The sequence below is a fragment of the Solanum verrucosum genome, unplaced genomic scaffold, assembly GCF_900185275.1.
Source record: "Solanum verrucosum unplaced genomic scaffold, falcon-dt-bn FXZP01000262.1, whole genome shotgun sequence".
NCBI classification, from domain to species: Eukaryota; Viridiplantae; Streptophyta; class Magnoliopsida; order Solanales; family Solanaceae; genus Solanum; species Solanum verrucosum.
Genome location: NW_026020366.1, coordinates 331,724 through 356,503, shown reverse-complemented (window position 1 = coordinate 356,503; position 24,780 = coordinate 331,724). Strand labels below are relative to the sequence as shown.

The 24,780-nt window shown below is 32.6% G+C and overlaps 2 protein-coding genes across 2 annotated transcripts; one reads left to right on the top strand and one right to left on the bottom strand.

Moving 5' to 3' along the window:
• Positions 1–6,982: 6,982 nt before the first annotated feature.
• On the top strand, positions 6,983–13,041 carry LOC125837842 (uncharacterized). The gene is made up of 4 exons (XM_049516912.1): positions 6,983–7,347; positions 8,078–8,214; positions 10,723–10,827; positions 12,386–13,041. The coding sequence occupies exons 1-4, from the start codon at positions 7,276–7,278 to the stop codon at positions 12,807–12,809; spliced, it is 738 nt and encodes a 245-aa protein (XP_049372869.1). The 5' UTR covers positions 6,983–7,275; the 3' UTR covers positions 12,810–13,041.
• A 545-nt stretch (positions 13,042–13,586) lies between these two features.
• Positions 13,587–15,156, bottom strand: LOC125837841 (uncharacterized). Its single transcript, XM_049516911.1, has one exon. The coding sequence runs from the start codon at positions 14,866–14,868 to the stop codon at positions 13,690–13,692; it is 1,179 nt and encodes a 392-aa protein (XP_049372868.1). The 5' UTR covers positions 14,869–15,156; the 3' UTR covers positions 13,587–13,689.
• Between the last annotated feature and the right edge of the window lie 9,624 nt (positions 15,157–24,780).

Genomic DNA, 24,780 nt, shown 5'->3' with positions numbered 1-24,780 from the left:
GATAGGATTTTATTCATCTTTAGGTATTTGCACTAGGAAATAACATAAATATAACTCAAGATGTCAATATTCATTTCAATCAAATTATGATTGTGACAAAATATAATAATTACATCAAATTTCATGAATAAATTAAAGATTTAAGGCAAAGTTATACCTCAAATGAATAAAATAAGTACCGCAAAACTATAATCGAAGCTCGATGAAAACACCCCCAAATGTTTGTTTGTGTGGATGTATATTGTTTTTTCTTTTCTTTGGTTGCTGATGGTTGTGTATTTGGAGTATGTGATTGTATGTTGTGGATTTTTTTTCCAGAATGTTGTGCGTGTGTGTTGCTTTTTTCTGATTTTTTCTCCTCTGTACGTTTTGTGTATCTTGTTCTTGGGTCTGTGTGTAGGTATCTATGTCGCGTTGATGTTTGTCTGTAGTGTCTGTAGTTGTAGGTGCAGATTAGGGGGAATTGGGATGAAATGGGGTCGTGGGGTAGTGTAGAGAGGTGTGGGATATGGAGGAGTGGAGAGCGGAAGAGAGGTTTAAGGGGTGGGATATGGGTAGTTTAGGTTATTTTTTATTTTATTTTATAAATTAAATATATATAAAATTCAAATTAATTATTTTGAACTAAAAAGTTAAATAACCAATTTGAAAGAGATAATACTAGTTTATTTATTAATCTAAATTAAAAGAACACATAATTTTTTGTAAATTTTCATTTCTTTTTAAACCACTCGAAAAATACAATTTTATCTAAAATCGCGATTCTATTTTTGTTGTTTTCAAATCTTTTAAAATAAAGTTAGTAAAATAAGGTAAAAGTCAAAATATTTAATTTATATTTTTGTAAAATATTTAAGCTCTAAAAAGGGTGTAACACTTAAGTTCGGTCAAAAATTACGTGTCTACGGTACTGAAAAACTATGTAATTAGACATACATTCATACCATTTATATTATCCTATATATAATTCCATTATTTAAGAATTTTGTAGTATATTTGAAGTGAAAGATATTGAGTTACACCACTCCCTCAAAAATAGTCTAAAATAGAGCAATGTGTATAATTTATCCCTCCCCCCCCCCCCCAATTCATATGTCTTCAATCCTAATCAACATACACACTCTCTTCAATCTCCCTATTCTTTCTCTTCCTTCTCCCACACACAGAGTCTTCTTTACTAAATCATCAAAAAAATAAAAAATAAAAGATAATAAACAATGGAGTAATACAATCTCATTGTTGAGGTTAGTAACTGATTCGATCATTATTTAAGTCATATCGATCTACGTTAGTAAGATTTAAAGCCCGTTTGGATTGGCTTAAAAGTCGGTCAAACCTACTTTTAAGTCAGTTTTTGACTTTTGGAAGTGTTTGACAAATATAAAAAATAACTTAAAATAAGTTACGAAGTGGTTGACAAGGTAAAAAATGACTTACAATAAGTCAACAATGACTTAAAATAAGTCAGAAACCAAAAGTAGGTCTTCCCCTACTTTTTATTTTTTTGACTTAAAAATCATTTCAGTTTGACTTTTTATTTTTGACTTAAAACTATTTTTTTTAAGCAAATCCAAACGGGCTCTTAATATCGATCTACTTCCTTTCAACACTAGCCAAAACTATTCCAAAAGGATGAAACCTTTGTAGATCCCAATATCATTAGAGACAATTTAGAAGATGCATTTTGAGTATTAGATGAATTAAATGTGATTGTGAAAATTCTTTATACGCATCTGAAATTAATGTTATATGTATCTTTCAGTGTTAAAGATTTTGTGTATGATATAATGACATGTATTTGATTATGTTATTTCTCATTTGTTACATCTAATTTTGTTTGATAAAATATCTATTATCAGATACATGTATATCTAATAAGTAGCTATGTTAATTAAGTCTTGTATCTAGTTTTGTTTGATAGAAGATATACTATCAGATATATATGTATCCAATAAGTAGTAATGTTAATTAAGATCTAAGTTGTATCCCTCAAGTGATGGGGTTTCTAATTCTTAATATGCCATTAAATTTGAGATACATGATTCTTAATAATATAGTGATATTCGCCATTGTTGAAACCATAAAACCTCGAAATTATTGGAGAAGAATTTCAAAAGAAGTGTAAAGTTTGTTGATTCTCTAAAAACAATTGGAAGGATTTCAAATGTTTTAAAAAAAATTTAAAAGAGCAGTAATACCGCGAGATACTCCAAAATTGTTACACATGTAATTTCCTTTTTAAATTTTGTCTTTCAGTTCCATTCTTTATTTAAATACACTTAGTTATATAAATTTGGCCAACATGTATTTGAGATACATGTATCTGACGCACCAGATAAATGTATTCGAAGTACGAGCTAGGATAGTATTTGTAATATCCCAAACTCATGAGAAAAAAGGTAATTAACTACTAAATTAGTGAAATTTATGTTATTTATCCTTTATTAATTCATTGGTTATTAGCAGAAAGAAACAAAAATGAGAAAAACGTCGGAAAAAAAAGAAGAGAAAAAGGATAAATAAAAATGTTGGACATAGAAAGGTGTCACATCACTTTATCTATATTTAATTTTATATTATACAAGAAATTGGTTAATTAATGAGACTTGATAATTAAATGCGTCATGCAAGCGTATAATTGAACTTTCGTGAAATATAATTTCTAATTGTTAATTATAAAAAAAAAAACTTTTAATCATTTCTGAAAATGTATATATGGATGTAAATTTCTTATTCGATATACTTTCAAATTGACCAAATATTGTTGTAAGCTTTTAATTTCAATTTAATTACTTCTCCACCAAAAAGATTTCGTCATGACCTTTATATGATTGTTTTTCAATCCTGTGTTAAAACTTATCTTTATGCATAACAATAAATGATCTATTATAAGTTAAATACTATTTTAACATGATTATCTTATGAAAAAAGTGTTATAAAATTTGAATTTCTTATGAAAGACATTACAAGGGTAGGTACATAAATTAATTTCTTTCTCTTCACCCACTTTTACATTACTACGGCTTTACTGATAACCAAATGAACATATGAGATTTGTCCATGTTATCAATTTGACATAATAATATGCCAAACATAATTTAGAAAAAAGTCTAGCATGTTATGAATAATAATAAAAAAGTCTACCTTAATCAAGAGGTTTCGGATCCGAGTCCCTTTGGGTACGGAATCGTCTTTATTAGGACGTTTTACCCTTCAAAGTATAACTTTTCGGCGTGAATCTAAATTTAGTCGGGATTTGATACCGGTTACCAGGTGGAAAACCAATAATAAAATAAAAAAATATAGCATGTTAGTCTCTCCATATTCATACTACTATTCACTATTATGTTCCACCTACTCTATTATCTCAATTCTTTATGCTATGTTTCACACTTCCTCCATAATCTTCTCCCTTTATGTCATGTTTATGACATTCTCTTTATCTAGCTCTATTGAATCCTATAAAGAGGATGATAAGTCATATTTGTAAATACACTTGAAATAGAATAGGAAGAAAGAAGAGAGTTTGCTCTTGTTCTCTGTATAATTTGTCTTATTTTTTGTTTCCTATTATTACTTTTAGTATAATTTTATAATACGTTATCAGCACAAACCTCATAAATTAATAAAGATATCAACGACACAAATTGCTGAATGATTAGTCTACATCAAGCAAAGGGGGACAATTAGTAGTAGTGTTCCTCATGGAGGTAATATATGTGTAACTTTTAGAGTAATTTTAATTTCAAATTACCTACATAAGAAAATGAAGATCTGATTTACTCCCTTGATTCTTGAAAGGAAATATGCCCTAATATTAGTCTACTACAATTCAAATGTGATTTATAAATTTGTGTCATTACCGTGACCTTCCACATTAATTTGAGCCCTTGAGATTGAAGCAGACTCCACTAAGGCATTACAATTGCTTCATTATGCACTTCCACCTTATGAATTTATTATTCTTGTATGCAGGTCACTGTTAAAGAGGTTGCAGAATCCTGGTCCGACTAGGGGCGTCAAAAATGAGTCCAACTATAGGTAACCAGTCAAACCCGCTCATAATTTTAAGGGTTGAGCTCAAGATAATTTGAATTGAGTTCAATCTCAACCCATTCTAAGAGAATCATCAATTAAGCCCAATTTAATCTTCAATTTCAACCCGTTTTGAGACACTTTATTTCATTGATGTAATATATGATACTATATTGAAGGCATGAATTACTATCTATTTTATATCTTTTAGAATTTATCTATCCAATTGTAACTTCTTTTTTAAAATTTTCTTGAGTTGAAATTCAAATTGTGGTTATAAAACTTATATAACAATATATTAAAATTATTGAGATTAAGCGGGTAAAATTGGGTGGGTCAAGATCCAACCCGCTTTTAAGCCCATTTGAGTCCAAAGTAAACTTGGGCGGGTCAGAACTCAACCTAATTTCTATTTCAACCCATTTTAATATCTCCGATTTCAATCTAACCCGCCCATTTGACACCTCTAGATCTGACCTCACTTCAGGCAGGGTAACTACGTAGCAGATGTACTATCTAAGGAAGGATCCATGCTAACAACCTATGACAAAGGCTATCATTTTGCAATCTCCACCGAAATATATCAAAGATCTGCTTGCTAAAGACAAGAATTGAGCTATCTCTACTAGACTAATTAGGCCATCTATATGTAATAAGTTAGCCCATTTTGATAACCTTGTTGTAATTACTAGCCCATCTAGGGAGTTTGCTCTAGCTAACTCTTTTGTAATTCCTTAGCATATAAATAAAATATTATCCTTGTAACCAATATAATTGAGTAACATATTTATATAGTCTTGGGGGTGAGTCTCATTGCGCTTTGGCATATTATGTCATTGAATAAGGGTAAGATAGTGAATTCAAGTTTCATCGCACCAAGAGGATAACACACCAAGTTAAAATTTTGGTGCATCATGGTGATACAATATTTAGTTCGATTCCTATCATATTATGGCCTAAAATGCTTTAATAATGATAAGACATTGGATTCAAGTCATAATGCACTATATTGATGATATGATGATGACTAAGGCACAAGATTTGTCTAATGTAAAACCTCGCAACTCTACAAATATACAAATATGGGCATGATGATGAAAATTACATGCAAAAGTAATTTAGAAGTTTACTAAAATAAATGTAACACCTCACAACTCTACTTTTAAAAATTTGAATCCTTCGTCGTAAGTATATGAGCTTGAATAGAGCGATGTCCTATTTGGTCATGTTTTTAAAGGTCCTTTACCAAATGTATCAAGGGTCTCGAAAGTGATCTAGGGTCATAAGAGATCTCAAACACCAAGCCAAATTCAAAGCCTTTCTATCGCCTAATTTCTTGCATGAGTTCATATAAAGGTGAACTTCAAACGATCACATCTCTCACTATATAAAGTGTTAGTGGCCCGTGACCTAATAAATTGAAATCTATGAGTCTTCTTTCCAACTCCACAAATTTTGCATCAATGGGAGTTTGGAGTAAAAAGTTATGATCATTTTAATGAAAAATGTGTGGGTTGAGAAATTCAGTGAGGACACCTGCCCAATTGGCGACTCACCGAATTACCCCACCAAAATGTCTTGAAAATCTAGTCTATGGATATTTTGGCGATCTAAAGCCCAATTTGGTGACTCGTTGAACATTTCGGCGAGGGTACCTCCAGATCGCCGATTTGGCTGACGAGATTCATTAACGGTTGTTTTCTTACGTTTTCATAAGGGTATTCTTGACCTTTTATCCTCAATTAACTTTCTTAAGTCTATATCATAGCATAATAACTTCCCCATTCATGACCAACCCTTAGACAAATCAAATTCACACATTCTAAGTTCTCTCAAAGAAAAAACTAAGGTTCATCAGCTTCAAGCCTCCGTTCAAGGTTTCAAGTCAATCCCATCTTCTCAGGTATGTAAGCCTATTCTTAGTGATTGACTAAGTTCGTCCTCACGTCCTGCATCTAAATTCAGGCAGTAAAAGTTCAGTCAAAGGGTTCTATCCTCAATTTCGTAGAATTTTTTTATATGAGTTATGTTCTTGTTCCGAATTCTCAATTCTTATTTACGAGATTGCAATATTTTACGCATTGACATTTTTGGGTTGCTGTTCATGCTTGTAATTCTACATAAATTCTATTTATTGAGCTTTGCTAAAAGTCTTTGGAACTAGTATTTTTCTTACATTGATTTTGAAAATTAGAGTGAGTCAAGAGAAAGTTTAAAGCACTATTTTGAGAAGAGTCTAAGGCAACTTAAATGATCCAAAAGTTACCAAACTATTAATAAAGGACAAATATTATCAATGTGACAATTTTTTTGCAAATAAAAGAGAGAGTATTACATACACCATTAAGATGTGTTTCTCAAATTAATAAAAAAAAATTAATTTTTCATTTATTGTTCGATATCCACATTGAAGTCCAACTAAATTCAAATTCGCGCTAGAAAGTTTCACATGGGATAAGGAGTGCTCCCTAACAAAGATATTAAATCAAAATTACCAAACTATTAATAAAGGACAAATGTTATAAAGTTTGCATACTTGAAAGACACCTTTCACCCTTTTCCATTCATAATATCATCTATTAATAAATATAGGGAAAAAAGACAAATATACCCCAAAACTATCGTAAATGGTATGCAGATACCCTACGTCATACTTTTGGGATATTGGTGTCCCTGCCGTCTAAAAACTAGAGCATATATACCCTTCACTCTAAAGGAAGACTAAATAGGGACACATGACACAATCTTATCCGTCAATAAATGTCGGATCGGTGGATAAGATTATGACTGTATGTCCGTTAGTATAAAGGGTATATATGCTCTAGTTTTTGGACGGCAGGGACACTAATGTCTCAAAAGTATGACGGATGATATTTGCATACTATTTACGATTAGTTAAGGGTATATTTGTCAAATTCCCATAAATATAAATTGTAATCCCCAATTTTTGGTGTTGGGTGAGTTGGTTGGTTATGGTGAGTTACGTGGGACATCCTATATAATAGTTCTTGTATGTGATCCGCCTTGGCTTCGTCCCCTCTTCGAAGCTCCCTTTCCTTTTGGAATCAAGAATAATCCTAGGGAATCAATCTCCCTTCGTCTTCTCTCTCATAGTTTTCTGTAATTTTATCCCTTTCCACACATATATACTGAAATCTAGTCGGTAGAGTATATAATTATCTCTCCGTTTCTCTATTTTTTACCATTTTCTTGACCCCTTTTCAACCCTAACTTCACCATATGGCTACAGTTGTCGAGTTTGAATCTCCACAACTCGTCAACGACATTCAAGATCTATTCATTGAACCCCAGGTAAAACGGGTTTTTTCTTCTTTTATTAGTTATTTGTGGTTCAAGATCCAATTTTTTCTTGAAATAGTTATGTGGGTTTTGAGGATTGTGAAGTAATAGCTGGCCTCATTGTGTATTCTAGAAGAGGGTTTGTGTTTAGGGGCTATTTTAGTTTATTAATATCTGTAATTGCTATAGTGTTTTTACTCTGATCCAAGATTCATTTTCCCCTTGAAATGATTATGGAAGTTTTGATCTGTTATTGTTTGTATTATTGTGGATAAGGGTCTTTTCATCTGTTATTGTAGTGTTAGATTATTGGAAGTTTAGTTGTTTATCTGAATTGAAATTTGTGTGATGATGAGTGTTGGAATGAAATGGATATAGAGGATGCGACTGTGAAAAAGAAAAAACGATATCCTGGATTAGTTTGGTATTGACATGTAGTTGAGTGAAGATTTGTGTGATGGGGGAGGTTTTTGGTGACAATTGATGCTTGTTGTTATTTGTACATGTTCACAAGTTTTGATTGAAATACAAACTAGTTACCGTAAAGTAGACGTTTCTATGGATAAACTTTGCTAATAGACTTTCTATATGTGCATGCTTATCTAACTTTATCTTTTATTTTGTGAAGTTACAATAGCTTGGAATTTGTTATTTCTATATTTTTCCTGCATGGATGGCGTTTAGTCGAGATATTGGGATTGAGTATGTTGGATATGTTGATTGATATGGGTTTTCATTTCAGAACAAAATGAAGAGCACAACTGAGGAAACATCCCGAGTTGGGTGCGAGAATAACCATCATGGGATTTGTGCTGTTTGTTTGAATAAGATAGTGCTTCAAGAAACTGCCCTTGTAAAAGGTTGCGAGCATGCCTACTGGTTTGTCTAAAGAACGATTCTCTTTTGTCTATTTACTGCGATTTTATCAGCACAGACTTGATTCGTTTCTGTTCAGTTTCCTGTTTTAGATGACCTTATCTCTTTCAATTTGGTTTTGTACCTAAATATCCAATAAGATGATGTTGTAACTATTTTTGTCACAATGATCATCATATGGTAGTAAATGGAGTTTAATGAAATAGTGCTGGAGAATTCACATATGTTTGCATATTTAAGCAACTATTTTTAATTGAGAGATCGTGAAAGAGGAGGAGAAGGGCGATAGAGAAGATTTATAGACTCTACAGGTGAGAGAAAAAAGCCCGTGACCTGAACCAAGTGAAGTCCATCAAAAACAAGGAAGGAAGGAAAAGTATTGCTGGAAGAGGCACACATTAGACAAAGATGTCAAACATACTTTCATGAACTCTTGTATGAAGATAGGGACAAGAATATTGTACTGGGTGATTTTGAGAACTTTGAGAGTCGTCCTAATTTTGGGTACCGTAGATGCATAAAGTTTGAGGAGGTTATTTGTAAGATGAGAAGGTAGAGAGCCATCGGGCCAAGCAAGATCTCAGTGGAATTTTGGAAGAGTGCAAGCAAGACTGGTAGTAATTGGCTAATTGGGTTGTTTAATTACATTTTTAGGATGACAAAAATGCTCAAGGAATGGATGTAGAGTACAATATTTTCGGTTTACAAAAATAAGATTGATATCCAAAATTGCAACAACTATAAGGGTATCAAGTTGTTGAGTCACAATATGAAAGTTTGGGAGATGATGGTGGAGACGAGGGTGAAGAGGTGGTGTGTCTATTATCGAGAACCAATTCAATTTCATGGCGTGATGATCAACTATATAAGCCATTCATCTCATAAGGAGATTGGTGAAGTAGTACACGGTGAGGAAGAGAGACTTTACATTTGGTGTTCATTGATCTAGAAAAACCATACGACAGTCCCTAGATGGTTTTTTGAGGATGTTTGAAGGTTAGAGGTGTACCCATAACATACGTTAAGGCGACAAAGGATATCTACGATGGAGCCAAGAACTAGGTAACCACAGTAGGGGGAGACTCGGAACACTTCTCATATGTGATGGGGTCGCACCAAGGATAAAAAAATTATCCCATTTTTATTTTACCTTAGTGATGGATAAATTGATGTGACATATCTAAGGGGAGGTGTTATGGTGTACCTATAACATACATTAAGGCGACAAAGGATATGTACGATGGAGCCAAGACCTGGGAAACCACAGAGGGGGAGACTCGAAACACTTCTCATATGTGATGGGGTCGCACCAAGGATAAAAATAATTATCCCATTTTTATTTTACCTTAGTGATAGATGAATTGATGCGACATATCTGAGGGTAGGTGTTATGGCGTATGTTATTTGTAGATGACATAATATTGATTGACGAGACACACGATGGATTTAACGATAGGCTAGAGTTTTTGAGACAGACCTTGATGTCTAGGTTGAGGTTGAGCTAGACTAAGACAGAGTGACGTGACCCAAGAGGCCAAGACGTATATGTGGAAGTGAAGATCGATACATAAGTCATCTCCATGAAAGGAAGTTTCAAGTATCTTGAGTCAATAATCTAGTGAAATAGGGAGATTGATGATGACGTTATACATCGTATTGGAGCAGGGTGAACGAAATGGAGGCTCACATCCGGTGTCGTGTGATAAGAACATGTCACCTAGACTTAAAGGTAAGTTTAGTGGTCTTTGTGGTGGACAAGATTGAGATGGTTCGGGTATGTGAAGAGGAGATGCTCAAATGCCCTAGTGAGGAGGTGTGAGAGGTTGACCATGGTGTGTTTGAGAAAGGTAGAAGTAGAGGTAGGCCAAAGAATTACTGAGGATGTGATTAGACATAAGTTCATAACATGACATACCTGCAGCTAACTGATGATACATGACTCTAGATAGGAGGATATGGAGGTCGATAATTATGATAGAAGGGGTTAGTAGGTAGTCAAGCGTTGTCAAGTTTTCCTTATCAGTATTTTTTATTATTATTACTCTTGTGGTATCTTATTCTTCGATTTTTATCACATGTTCTCTTTTCTTTGATTATTGTACTATTTGTTATTGCTATAGTTCTTTTTTCCATTATTTTCATCATGACTTCTTCACTAATGTATTCCTTTTTCATACTTGTTTTAAAATGTTTTACTTGAGCCGAGGGTCTATCAGAACAACTTCTCTACCTTCACGGTAGGGGTAAGGTCTGCATACACACCACCTTCCCCAAACCCCACTTGTGGGATTACCTTGGGTACATTATTGTTGTTGTTATGACTGTCATACTTCATTTATGTTCATTTTTACTGGACTTTATTACTATGAAACCGTCTTTTCACAGGTGTACTGATTTTCTAAGTTTGAAAGTTTGCATTCTGCAGAACTTTCAAGGGTGTATTTATCTTCTTTCTTTGTAGTTACAGAAAATGCTGTTATGATAATATTATTCTCCTTGCTTTGTGTGCAGTGTGACTTGTATCCTTCGCTGGGCTACCTATAAAGAGGAACCAACATGTCCTCAGTGTAAGCATCCATTTGAGTTTCTCTACATCCATCGCTCACTTGATGGAAGGTAACTGATTTGTTTTGAGTAAACTTTCCTTTATTTAAAATATTTGTGAAATATCTTGATGCTAATGAACTTGGTCAGTCTGTTATCTGATTAACACTGTTATATTTTAATGGTGAATGATATTATGAAACCATGAGCACAATGGTGGAACGATGTGTTCATTGATGAGATTGAGACTAGCAGAACGTTTTTTTAGTAAGTTTGTGACTTGCTACGATTTTCTTAAATTTGATGTCTATTTGGATGGTTTCTATGTTTTTCAAGCTTGCAGGTTAGTTCCGTGTCATTGTCTTATTTGTTGGACTAACATATTGATATCAAGTTCTCCAATTATGTTTTGTACCGGGCAGTTACCTTGGTAACTTCACCTTTAATTTTTAAATAATTTTCTGTTGTGTCTGTGCCTCGATTATTCATTGGGGGCCTGCTATCTCCAACTAGACACTAGATAAATCTGTGCATCAAGGTTTAGGTAGATGAGAAGAATTCATATAGCTTAGTATCTTTGGTGGTCGAACCTTGGTTCTGAACGTGTCACTCCAACCCTTCTACGACTAGGCCAGCTCCTTGGGGAGAAGCTAGACCTTTAAAATTGTGTGGTATATGAGTTGCCTTATGCCCTTATCTTTGTTTTGGTTGTTGGGTGTTGATGCAACCTCCAGAGGCAAGGACTAAGGAGGGAGATGTGAAGACTTGTGAAGCATAGCAAGAGTTTAATGTAGAGAGGTTTAGATAACTACTTGCTTTCATTATTCATTGAAAGCCTCTAAACTATATGATTCATAACAACCAGTGAATCTATCCTCGTTTTCTTTCGACTTGTCCCTGCAGGTTACAGATATGATCAACACCACATACATTCTATTCTCTGATCTTAAAGTTGATACTTTCTTCTGGATTCCCTTCTCCAGTGGCCTCTTTAATACAAAGTTTGCTTATCAGTTATTCCATATTATTCAAACTCCCAATTTTTACCAGGACCCACCTCCCCATAGATGAATCTGGAAGGCAAATTGCCTGAACAAACATAGATTCATGGAAAGTTCCCATTATATGGTAGAGCACGTTGATTCTGAAGTATCTTCCTGTCATTCGCTTACCAAGCTGAAGAGGTGTACATCCAGTAATTATCAGATGTCTATCCTCTTGTAGTGTCTCATGAATCTCCACTGTTTCAGAATGGTACTTAAAATAATCTCGTCTTCCTTGCAAATATACCTATAAACATTGGGATCTAAATGTGAAGCAACTATAGTAATTTCGAATCCTCCTACTTAAGAAGAACACTGTGTTGTTGTCATGATATTATCGACTTTATGATTTGCAGTTTGCTATTCAAAGTATGAATGCTGTGTTAGGTTGTATTGAGGACGAAAAGCTTTTGTAGGCCTCTTTTTTTCCTTTCACATATTGACATAACTAATGCATTCTTGGTTCCATTTTTTATAAGGGCATTGTTTTCATGTTTGCCATCTATGCTTCGTTTTTGGATTTTGAATTCTATTTGTAGCTGGAACTTCTATTCTCTTGAATAATAATTATTTGTCCATTTTAACAGCCTTCAGGACTACATGTTTGAGGAGAGTGTTTGCCTTCTCCTCAGGGCATCATGGTTTAAACCTTTGATTGTGGAGGAAAAGACGGAGATTGATGATGACATGGATGACTTGTACATGTATGATGATGCAGATGATGATTTTACAGAAGATTATTTCATTAGCAGTTCTTCAAGACTCCGTATAGGCAATAGACGATGGGGAGACAATGGATATGTCAGTGCAGGAAGGCAAGAAGCGAGGCCTGTTTTTCGACCAAACCCTCAGGAATCGGGTGCTGGTTCTTCCCGCGAGCCCAATAAGGAGACTGCTGGTTCTAAAGAACTTGTTGGGCGGCGTGCCAAGAGGGCACTGAAGCGTGAAGCTGCTGATAAGGCGGCCGCTGAGAAGCACCAGCAGCGTTTGGTGAGGATGGGTCGAAAGTGAGTTCTGCTCCTGAACGACGACCCTAAAGATCATGACTTCAGGAATCGTGCCGCCCTGTACATATTTCACTTCTTTTATTTGTAAAATAATTGACACAGTAAAGATGCTGGATTTACTGGTAAATGGTATGGACCATGTTCATACCCTGTTGTCAATTCCAGATACATATAATCATTGACAAATGGAAAAGGAAGCTCCTTGTTTCCCCAATAAATGTACATTGTTAGGTGAACTTCATATTTATCTTTTAGATCCTTAAGATTTAGTCTATTCCAACTCCCATCTTTGCTTCATATGTTAAGCTAGCTATGGATGGGGGATTTAAGAAGACCTGTAAATTTGTTTAGTTGAATAATACAATAATGGTAGTAGTCTTAACTTGCATATGACTTTTTATCCTACATTTACCAGTTTTATGCAGATTCTTATTGTAAATTTTTCTTATATTTTTGTCTGTGTTGGTCTCTACAAAAATAATGATTCTTCTATAGCATTTTAAACTTCATATGTGGTAGGCATGCCAATTGTCAATGCAGCCTTACCTCAAAAGTGGATGCCAAAAGTCTGTTGGCCTTAGCACCTTTAGTTGATCAATCAATAGTCTATTGAATTGAAAATGAACAAATGTCCCTCTAAGTTCCTTCAACAATTTTCAATGGTGATATCATCTTCATGAATAATTCACTTTTACATACATAACTCAGTCGCAAGAAAAACTTTAATCAAAATCACATATGGAATTGTGGCTAATGAGAGCAATTCTCTTGTGGGAATAACTACTATAAAGTTACTTTTGTTATGTCATTCTAAGCAGAACAGGAGAAGATGATGACCAAAACAGTGCTAAAACCAGATATTGAATACCATGATGAGACATAGTTCAAAAGAAGGCTCTGCTACCATAAAATACTCTTGAATTTTCTTTCCTGTTGTTGTTCATATCTGATGATGAGCTTCCATGATCTTTCTGATCAGCTTTATCCAAGTCCAGTGGTAGCTTCATCTTTGCTAATGACTCGGTAAACTGCTGCATACTTCTCATGTACATATCCACTATCTGCTGTTGCATACCTGATTGTTCTGCATCAATCTTGATTATATTCCCTAATGGAGCTGTAAAAACCACATGGGGTTCTTTCAATTCTTCATCTTCTTTCTTAATTGAGTCCTTTTTGTTATCATTGATCTGTTTATCTGGTGAAGAATCTGCTGAGTTCCTGTCATCACTTAGAGAACTCGTCATTGAGGAGCTAAGGAACCAAGAATTTTGTTTGGGAGAAATATTTGAGTCATCATCTACCGATGGATTAATTGCAGCCATTTCATAGTCATCTTGTGGCTGTTGTTGATCATCATGATGATGACTGTGGAATGCAGCAAGTTGGAGAAATGAACCTCCTAAGTCAAAATATTGAGACACCATTTCTTGATTCTCTTGAACTAAACTGATCTCAGGGAACTCAATTCTTGAATACTCAACTGGATCAAGAATAACTTGAGATGTATTTCTGTCTAGTAACACAACTTCTGAACTTATAGAAGAAGAAGATGACGGTGAACACGAAGGATTGTTCGGTACTGAAATGAGGTTGTTGGTATTCAAGAAAAGGGACAATTTAACTATACCAGCAGGGGAATGAAACAAATCAGTTGAAGAAAGGCTAAAATCTTGAGTGATTTTTCCTTTGCCAACAACTGAAGAAATAGGAACTAAAGCAAATCCCAAGAGTTGATCTTCCATCAAGGCTTTGGCTCTACTGAGCATCCAAATTTCACATTTGAGGATGGAATCAACTTGAGAAACTTTCATTACTAAATCTTCATTGAAATCTGGATTCTTGCCACCACCATTTATGATCCTTGTTGATATAGCTTCATCAGGATTGTACGTAAGCGAAAATTTGGCATATACATCTTGATTGTTATAGATGCAGATATTGTGAATGTTCCTAGCATGGTGGACATGAATATCAAGAACTCCTGAGGGGTCAGATTCTGAATCTGTACTTAAATTAGGGTTGTATAGAAAACCTGTTGATGTTTGCTTGAACGAGTCCATCGAAGGAAAAAAATCAAGATTCTAGTTCTTTAAATCAAGAAAGAATAGGTTGTTAGGTTGCTATAAGAATACACATTTCATGTTGCTTTATCTGGTTCTTTGGGAGGCAAGAATAAGCTAAGAAAATATGGTGTGTTAGTACATATAACACATTACTTAGAGTGCAAACATGGCATTGGAGGTTTGGAACTTATCTTTGTTCTAGGACAAGGCTAAGAGTGACTTAGAGTTGAACTATAAAAGTTTATAAACAAATTGAGGATGGGGAATGAAGTAAGAAGTAGGTAAATATAGCATGGGAAGGGCTGATAAAGTAAGAGTTTAATTTTGTACATTGACAGCAAAATTAATTTTATACTATCAGGTCACTCAAAAAATAACTACAAGTAAAAAAAAGTAGTATTAGAGACCTAGAAAAAGTTAACCATCTATGAAGCGTAGGATTATTAACCTGGAAAAAATGGCAAATTACTTGCTACGACATATTGAAATGCATTAATAGTGTATTTTTTTAATTTCCATTATCAATGCGTCAAGACCTTTGTGGCCTAGCCCTTTTACAAACTCTGCACATAGTGAGAACTTTGTGCATCAGACTGTCCTTTGTTTTTTTAAAATCAATGTGAGTATGATGAGAGGAAGGTTTTGTTTTCAATTAAACAACTAAAACACAAGATTTTCATTTTTTTTTCCTTTTCACAAAACTTCTTGTTGGTTTGATTGATTAACAACATTCTAGAGTGAAGATTTTTTTTCAAATATATTTAGGAAATTTTGCACTTAAAAAATGGAAAGACTTTTGCTAAATGGAGCATGATGATAATGATGATGAAGTGAGAAAAGAGAGTGACATTTTTCTTCCTCCACTTTTAATGTTTTCTCTAGCTTTTAAAGAGTGGGTGAGAGATATTTAGTTGAGAGTGGGGTTTTGTTTTGCTTGGCATTGCAACTTCCTCAATTTGCTATCACCACCTATTGAAAAATGGAGGTCCCTACCATCTCCATTTCATCATTCATGGCTCTTATTCAAAGATTCCATTCAAAGTCTCAATAGATTTTGTCATGTGTTAAAATTACTTTACCTACTCTTATTTTAACTAGGAGACTTGAGTTAATTTAGTAAATTAAGTTTTAGATTGGATTTAAATATTTTTCCTAATAAAATTGCCATCATCAAGCTAGAGCCATGATGTTAAGGTCTGGCATAATGTCAGAGTTAGAAATTTCATGAAGAGTGTTTAGTATAGGTAAAGTAACCTTTTCAAAAAAAATAAATTTGGTGCATCAAAAAATTTTAAAATCAAATTATACAATATAAGTAATTGTCATTCTTTTTTTTTATTTTTTTATTTTTAAAATAACCCCTAATATACGAATTTGTGAATGTTGTTCTTGGGTTTGACATCCCACGAGCTCTTGAGAATTCTTTTAAATGACTATTGTTTGTGAGTGACGCCTAGATAATTAAATGGCTTTTTCAAACATATTAACTGTGTTCAAGGGCAGCTCAATCACATTAGTGGTCTAAAGTCAAAATCAAACTAAGGCTTTGAACTTTTAAAAAATGTTAATATTTTTTATATAATTGATTTCTTCTAATATCCTTTTTCAATTGATAATATAATAAATCTATATTATCTTTCATGAGTCATTGTACACTAAAGTCTCATTTGTTTGTATTTAATGGAGGTCTGAATTTGAATGGTTTAGACATTAGACCATCAAGTGTATCTGCTTTTTTAGTAAATGATCTCTTAATGAGTCTGAAAACATCTGATTCGATCAAATCTATGAGAGTCTTATTTCTATTCAGACTCCTTTTCAAACACTTATTTATTTCCCCATAAAGCTCAAACATAGCTTTCTCTCTATACATATATGGCCCCTCTCTCGCCCCAAGTATCAACACCTGGGTAAAAAAAATATTCCTCTTGAATGGGTAAGATTTCAAAACATTTTATAAGTAGACATAATACATAAATGTGCCCTTTAATTTAGCTTTATTTTACATTTATGTCCTCCAACATTGTGCACAAGTAGACATTTAAACATGTATAAAGTTGAATGAGTAGACACATGAATCCTACATGCCATAATACACCTAGGGCACCACGTAGGATGCAAATTGTCATATAGGATGCCAGGTAGGATGTGGGTGTCTATTTGTTCAACTTTATGCAAGTTTAAGTGTCTAGTTGTGCATACCCAAAGTTGGAGGACATAAATGTGAGCTGAAGTCAAGTTAAAGAACACATATCTATGTATTAAACTTATCTACTTATAAAATGCTTTGAAATCTTATACCCTTTATCCATATCGATGGCTATCAAGATAATTTATGATGACATAGGACATACAAAAGGTATAAGTACTCCAAAGTGGGTGACAACAAAAGTACAAATAAGTAATTAAGTATTTAATGAACTCTTTGAAAAGATAAAATTTTAGGAACTTTAATTTTGTTTAAGCTTCAAGAGAAATTATGGGAACATTAAACATGATGATGATATTACTTATACGGATAAAATGGAAATTTTAAATTAATTTTATCTTGATTTAGTAATTTGGGACAAGTATTTTTAGAAATATGATCAGTTAATATGGGACAGGAGGAGTAAAGATTAACGAATTGATAAAGGATATATAAGTCAAAACTACACTCTTAATTTATTTTTTCTTAAGAATTGCGTAAAATCTTATCATGACGACTAAAAAAATGAAAAAATATTTGACATAATTATGTATTGCTGATAACAACAACACTAAGTCACTAATCAAGTTATCATTCAAACCACACAATTTTACCAAATTGAATTGAAGCATGAGATATTAAGAAGAAAAATTCTAAGAGATATTAATTAATTAGCTACAACCTAATAGACTTTATGATCTTCAACTGCATGGTGCAAATTAAGCTCATATTTAGATTTATTGACATGTACCCATAAAAATGATGAAATAAAAAGTGTTCATGAACTGGATCTTCAAAATATTCATATAATAATTATTACCCTATTAAGGAAAACAGTCAAACAAACAAAATTAAAAAATCAGAGTTTTAACTGGAAAAACACACAATACTACTTAATAATTATTAGAGTGGAGGCGTTACATAAAAATAGTGGAAATACTAAAAGAAGAACACAAACCTATAATCCTCCCTACCTCACATAATTTTTTTTAAAAAATGGTATTTCAATTTGTGGGTCGAATATCTGATATTAGTGTTTTAACATCCTTTGGTAGTCATGCTTCCTCGACTTTTAATTGAAATTTCATTTTAACTTGTGGGTCGAATATTTGATACTAGTGTTTTAATATGGTATAAGTTAGTGTGGCGTGCATGTTTAAATGGAATAAAAATTAGTTCATTTTTTGAAGTTGGATTATTTGTTTTTTGGATAAATTGAATAAAAAGATGTTATAAAATCAATTAAATTAAATAATATATGATAAAGGGCAACTTAGTCAAATCATAAATTTTTATGTTAATAATAATTATGTTAAGAAAATAATTATTAAGAAAAATAATAAGAGAGGTAAGCATAACATTATAAACTACTATGGAAGTAAGTATTACAAAACTAAACTTGAAGGGTAGTTTGTGCAATTATCCCTTTTATCTTTTGGTTATAATGATTTTCTAGAAAAATAGTTTAACTTTAGTGATTTCATAAAAGAAAATTCATAAGTTGAGTGAGTTTGCTAATACAAAACTAAGTTGAGTGACTTTCTCAAATAATTTCACATACTTGAGTAACCTTTTGATGTCTTTAGCACGTATTGATTTTGCACGACAGTACGTGATCTATGTTCGCCTCATACATCGGAAATGAAACTCTTGTTGTTCTTAAGGCCGGAAAGACTTAATGTCGGTTTCGTCCTTTAGTTTCTAACCTAGGCTTAAATATGAAAAATTAAACAAGCTACTCACCAAGATTTTGAACTATGGCGATGTCTTTTATTATAGCAACAAACAATAAACGTAATTTTATTATAACACATCTTATTTAGTACATCGAATACCGATCAAGTAAAACCAATCAACATGACTGGATAATCTTGATAGACAAACACATCTCCAGGAGGTAGAATCTTGATAAAGAGCTTATTCTTCATATTTGGACCCGAATTTGAAAGGACAAAACAAACATAGAGCGTGCCATCAAGGACCACAAGAACCTCGGTTCCTCTAGGGTGTGTGTGGTGGATTGAGACCATATGGTGCATAGTTAATACGAGCTAACGAAATGCCCAAAGTATTCAACCCAGGTAAATTGAAGACGTTCACAACAGTTACTGCAAATCCAACATTATTTGAAGTATTTCTAGCTACGTTTAAGCCTGATTTGAAGAAGTCATCATCATTGACAACTTTTGGATCTTTGCATACCTTTCCATTCACAAAAACTGCATAATAAGAAATTAGAATTAGAATATAACACAACTAACTAGGATCAGAAGCATGGCTTATTGAAGTCACCACAGCCAATATGGCAATATTAATACAAAGGACTTAAGAGCCATAGCAAATTAGAAACTCTAAAACAATCTAATTTACTATTGTTCTCTTTGTTTATGTGATTAATATGATAAGAGATGTATATATGCCTATTTATAGATAAAAGATTGTTTGAATTAGTCTTAAAAGGTAGTAAAAAATTTAACAATTGAGTTGTGATATGTACAAGGACTAATTAATCTAGTGATTTTATGAGAAGATAGATACAGTTTATAACAACTACATATAATTATTTAAGACTAAATCATATTTGTGAAGGACTTATTATTATAAATGGTCATGATAATATTGGATGCGGAAGAAAGAAGAAGTTGAGTATGATACATAAATAAGCTATTTAACTTGGTTTCAACTGATATTTATGCCTTTCAACTTTGAGTGTGCACAAATAGGCATTTAAACTTGTATAAAACTGAATAAATAGACACATTCATCCTACGTGACGTCCTGACAATTTTTTTGTCCTATCTGGTGTCTTACGTGTACGTAACGTCCTACATGACAGTTTTATGTCTTATGTGGTGTCCTATGTGTATTATGTCACGTAGGGTCGACGTGTGTGTCTATTTGTTCAATTTTATACAAATTTAAGTACATAAATGTGTATATCCAAAGTTAGAGGGCATAGATGTCAGCGAAAGCCAAGTTAAATAGCTACCATTCTCGTGCAAATACATTAAGATTAATTACTTTTCAAAGTGCTTGTTTTCTTTTTCATTTTTGCTTTCTAATGTATTTGTTTCCATACAGTTTTCGTGAATGGAAAAGTTTGTAAAACTTGTCACTACTGATGATTTCATCAGATCATGCCTAAACAACCCTGGAAATACGTCAAATCAACTTGGATCAATTATTACCGCTATCAATATCAACAATTTATCCAGCTTAACACTTTAGGCTTTTCTTTAGATCATATTGATTTTGTGCGACATGGCCTCTTATATTTATTTATTCAATGAATTTTACATATGTAGTGATTTAATTTGTGAAATGGTACTTAAATTTATTTTTGCTTGGTATTTATAATTATATAATCATCATGTTAATGTTTTATCAATATTTAATTTATTTTTTATTCATTTATATATAATATTGATTGAAAATTTGAATATGTATATTTTAATTTAATAAATTAAAATTTTAATTGTAAATTTTATAATAGTAATTTTAAAATAATATTTAATATTAGAAGTGCATTGATACTTGTCCTTTTCATAATTTGACTCTCAAAAGTTTTTTAAAAAAAAATAGTCAAACACAATCCGTTTATCAAAAACACTTTTCAAATAAATAAGCCAAACACAAATTATTATTAATTTCAAAAGCACTTTTCTTAAAAACTATTTTTAAAAAGTGCTTTTGAAAATAAATAGTTTTAAGCAGCAATGTCAAACAAACTCTTAGTCTAAATACAATGTTTGTTTTGATTGTTACTTAAATTCTATTGTATCGTATCGTTTAAATTCATCGTTAGGTAACGACGAAATGACCCATTTTGTGTAACGACCGATTTGGTGCGACCACGTCGTTACCTTAATATTTTCTTCTCATTTTATCTTTACTTATTATTTAATAATTCTATTTTTCATTTACCCCACTTTTTTCATTGTAGTTCTACCTTGTATCCTACAATATGTTGTAGGTTTATCATTCAAATTATGAATATGTGACATTAACCAACGTTGTATTATTAAATAATATAATATGATACAATACAACACAATACAATACATTACGATACATTATGAGACAATACATAACAATCATCCAAATATTAAAAAAATTATGTATTTATTGTTACTATTAATTAAAATTTTCTTAATAATGTGTTGTTAATCTCTTACTAATTATTATGTACATATTTTTAGAATTTTATTATTGATGTAATTATAATTAAAATGTAGACAATTAAATTTATTGTTATTTTTATTTCTTAACTTGTCTAATTCACTTCAATTTGAATCAACCATGTTTTAATATTGGATTTGTAAGATCGTCTTCAATTCTTTGAGATGTTTTATTAAACATTTCAAGCTCAAACTAATTAGATTATCAAATAATTAAAATTTAAAAATGTTGCTTAACTTTGAATGTCTTCAAAAGGTAACAATCACTAATATTTTTTTATAAAAATTAAAAGTATTACGAAATATTATATAAGTTAAAGAAAAATGACACTCTAATTGGCATATCCAATGGAGTGGAGTCTTAATTTTATTTTTAAATACTTTTAGAATAACTTTGATAGTTTATGTAACAATTGATTCCATTGAAAACTATTGAAATTGTTTTCAAAACTATAATCAATAAGAGAGATTTAAGTATTTGTGTTGTTATGTAATGTACAATAATTTATATATGTGTATTCATGTCTTACAAAATATTGCAAGAAATGTTATATTGTCAATTGAAAAAGAAAAATTAATTATTAAATTATAATCAATTATAATATTTTTAAAGAATTTATGAGAGTAAATATATATAAAAAATTTAAAAAAATGTAACACTTCGAAATGTGGGAAAGGTAAGGAGGTTAAAGGGCATGTCCACAAACCTAAAATGGACCATGAACCCTCCACCTGAAGCCTAAACGGCTCGTGAAATGGGTCCACCGCCCATTTAGGGAAATGGGTTGGTCGTTTAAGGCAACCCTAAAGTTGCCCTCACCCTTCACAACCCCCTTCATGGACCGTGAAGGGCTCCCATATAAGGCCTCGGTTAGCTTCTTAAGTTAAGACTATTTTAATCTTTCCCTATGTGTTCAATACCTAAGTTTTCTCGTTTTAACCCCTATTCTAAGCCCTATATAAGCAATTTAAGTCCTACAATTATCCATTCTAAATCATTCACCTAAATCCTAAATTTCCCTACAAGTTCATCCCAAAATCCTCCATAAAGCCTCTCTAAAGCTAAGGAATAGAAGCTAGGGTTTCACTTTAAAATCTTCAATTCACCATAAATATTGGACCTTGATTAATAAGTTATCTTAGTATTCAGCTAAGAAAGAGAAATTAGGGTTTCACGTCAAAATCTTCAATTCACCATATATATTGGGCCTTAATTACTAAGTTATGTTAGTATTTACTTATGGAGTCCTTTCCTTCCATAGGGTTCCCAAGATCTTCCAATTCTACAAGTTAGATTCTCAATTCAAAGTTAGGGTTTTATTCTATATTCATGGATTCTTTATCAATTATGATTCAATTACTTCTTTTCTATCTTTTAATGCATGAAATGAAAGCATTTACATTATTTCGAGTTGAATTCATATGAACTCATGCATGATCCATGATATTTGACTATGAACACATGATAAAGCTTATGAACTATGATTTATAGAAATTATGCATGTTTTATGAAAGCAATGTTTATGACTCAAGTAAACTTATAGATGAAGGTATATATATGTTTTATAAAGCTTGGCCACATGACATGAATGACATCTAAATTTGCCATCAATTCTTTTGATTATTTTTCTATATCAGGTCTTGATTAGTATGGTATCCGGATATGTCCTCAATGATCATGGATCAATTTTTCTAAAACTAATATCATTAGTAGTATGGTACTTTTATTATGAAGTTAATGACTATGGGCCTTATAAATCTATTATGAAAAGATCACGAATGGTGAAAGGTTTTCTCAGACATGTTTAATGAGCTACTCTATGATGTTTCTAGCTTGGATTAGTAACTTAATTGTATTTTTTCATGGATGATAATATGAATATTATTAATGACTATTCCGTGAAATTTTACTTAGAACCGAGTGGGCTTTTGGGATGAAGGTTTCCATTTAGCGTCCATGAACCTTTAGTAGGAATCCCTAAGTCACATGACTATGTGTCACCATACAATTTTGTCTCAGATAGACATTAGCTAGTGGATCCCCTTTAGCTCAGACTCATGGTCCTTACCTTGGCAGGTAGGACACTCTCTTTTCCGTGTGGAAGAAGTACACTAGATTCCATGTTATAGATCACATGATCTATGTCAATTAATAGTAAACATCTCACAATAATGAACTAAGTTTACTTTCAAAGTATCTCACAAGTGTTTTAAAGATGTTAAGTTTGCATTGACCATGATTATGACTTATGTTTTCTAACATTTTATCTTATGATTTAGCTTGGTCATTGCATGTCATGTAAAGTCCTTTTAACATGATTTCATAATGCTTATGCATTGCTATCATACTTAGTTCATGTACTAATGCATGTTTGTGCCTACATTATCTCATTAATGTAGGATCTGACACTCCTACATCTCATACTCGTGGCTAGTTGATCTCTTTGGCACTTGAAGATTGGTGAGTCCTCATGATCCGAGGGCCGAGACACTTTTATAGCTTTCTTTCATTTCAGTTTTCAGACTTTGTATATGGTGTATGAGTTACGTCCCAACCTCTTCCTTTTGATGTAATAGATGGCTTGATGAAACTATGATTAGATTTCTGCTTTGTCAAAATCTTTATGATATAAGATTGTTTTTCTGAAATATTTATTTCTATTATCGTGTATGATGTATGCTAAGTGGATTGTGTAGGACCTTTCAGGGTTCTATATGACATGTTACGCCTAGGATATACTTTGGATCGTGACATAAATGTAACTCTCTTTTCTAAATTTTGGCTTTCGATCATCCAATATTCTATGAGCCGCCCTTGCACATCCTAGAGGAGCTAAGGTTTTTGTTGTTGTTATCTATGTCACGCCCCGAGCTACCCCCGAGACGCGGACACGGGACCTAGGACCACAAGTGATCCCAAGCTAACCCTGCTGGCATGATCATGATCATGATCATACTAAAGTTAATAAACTGATGCGGAAGCTAAATCATAAATAAATCTGAAGAGATTGGGAATACCCATATACTATAACTGAATATATCAAATCTGAGAGTTTAATACAAAAGAAATATCAAACTCAAAATACTAAGCTGAATCTAACTATGTCTGAAATAAGCCTCTAAATTGACTAGAAATGTTAGGACATGCCCCAACTAGGTCTAGCAAAACTGAAACTAAAGACTAAAAGCGATAAAGATAAACATGTCACTAGTCCTCGAAGAATGAGGACTCACCACTGATGCCGTTGAACTGGAGATCGGGAACCGATCTAAGCGTGATCTGGATGCTGAAAACCTCAACCTACATCACGAGAAGATGTAGCGCACGTATGCGTCAGTACTTGAAAGGTACTGAGCATGCAGGATAGAGTAAAGCTGAAGTAACATATAACTGAACAAAGCAATAAAGCAATGAAATAATCTGGACATGATATAGATATTGAATGCTGAGCTAACTAAATGCAATGACCAATTTATAACATGCTGAGACTGAATACTGAATATACTGATAAATGGTCAATGCAATAGAATTTGACTGAACTG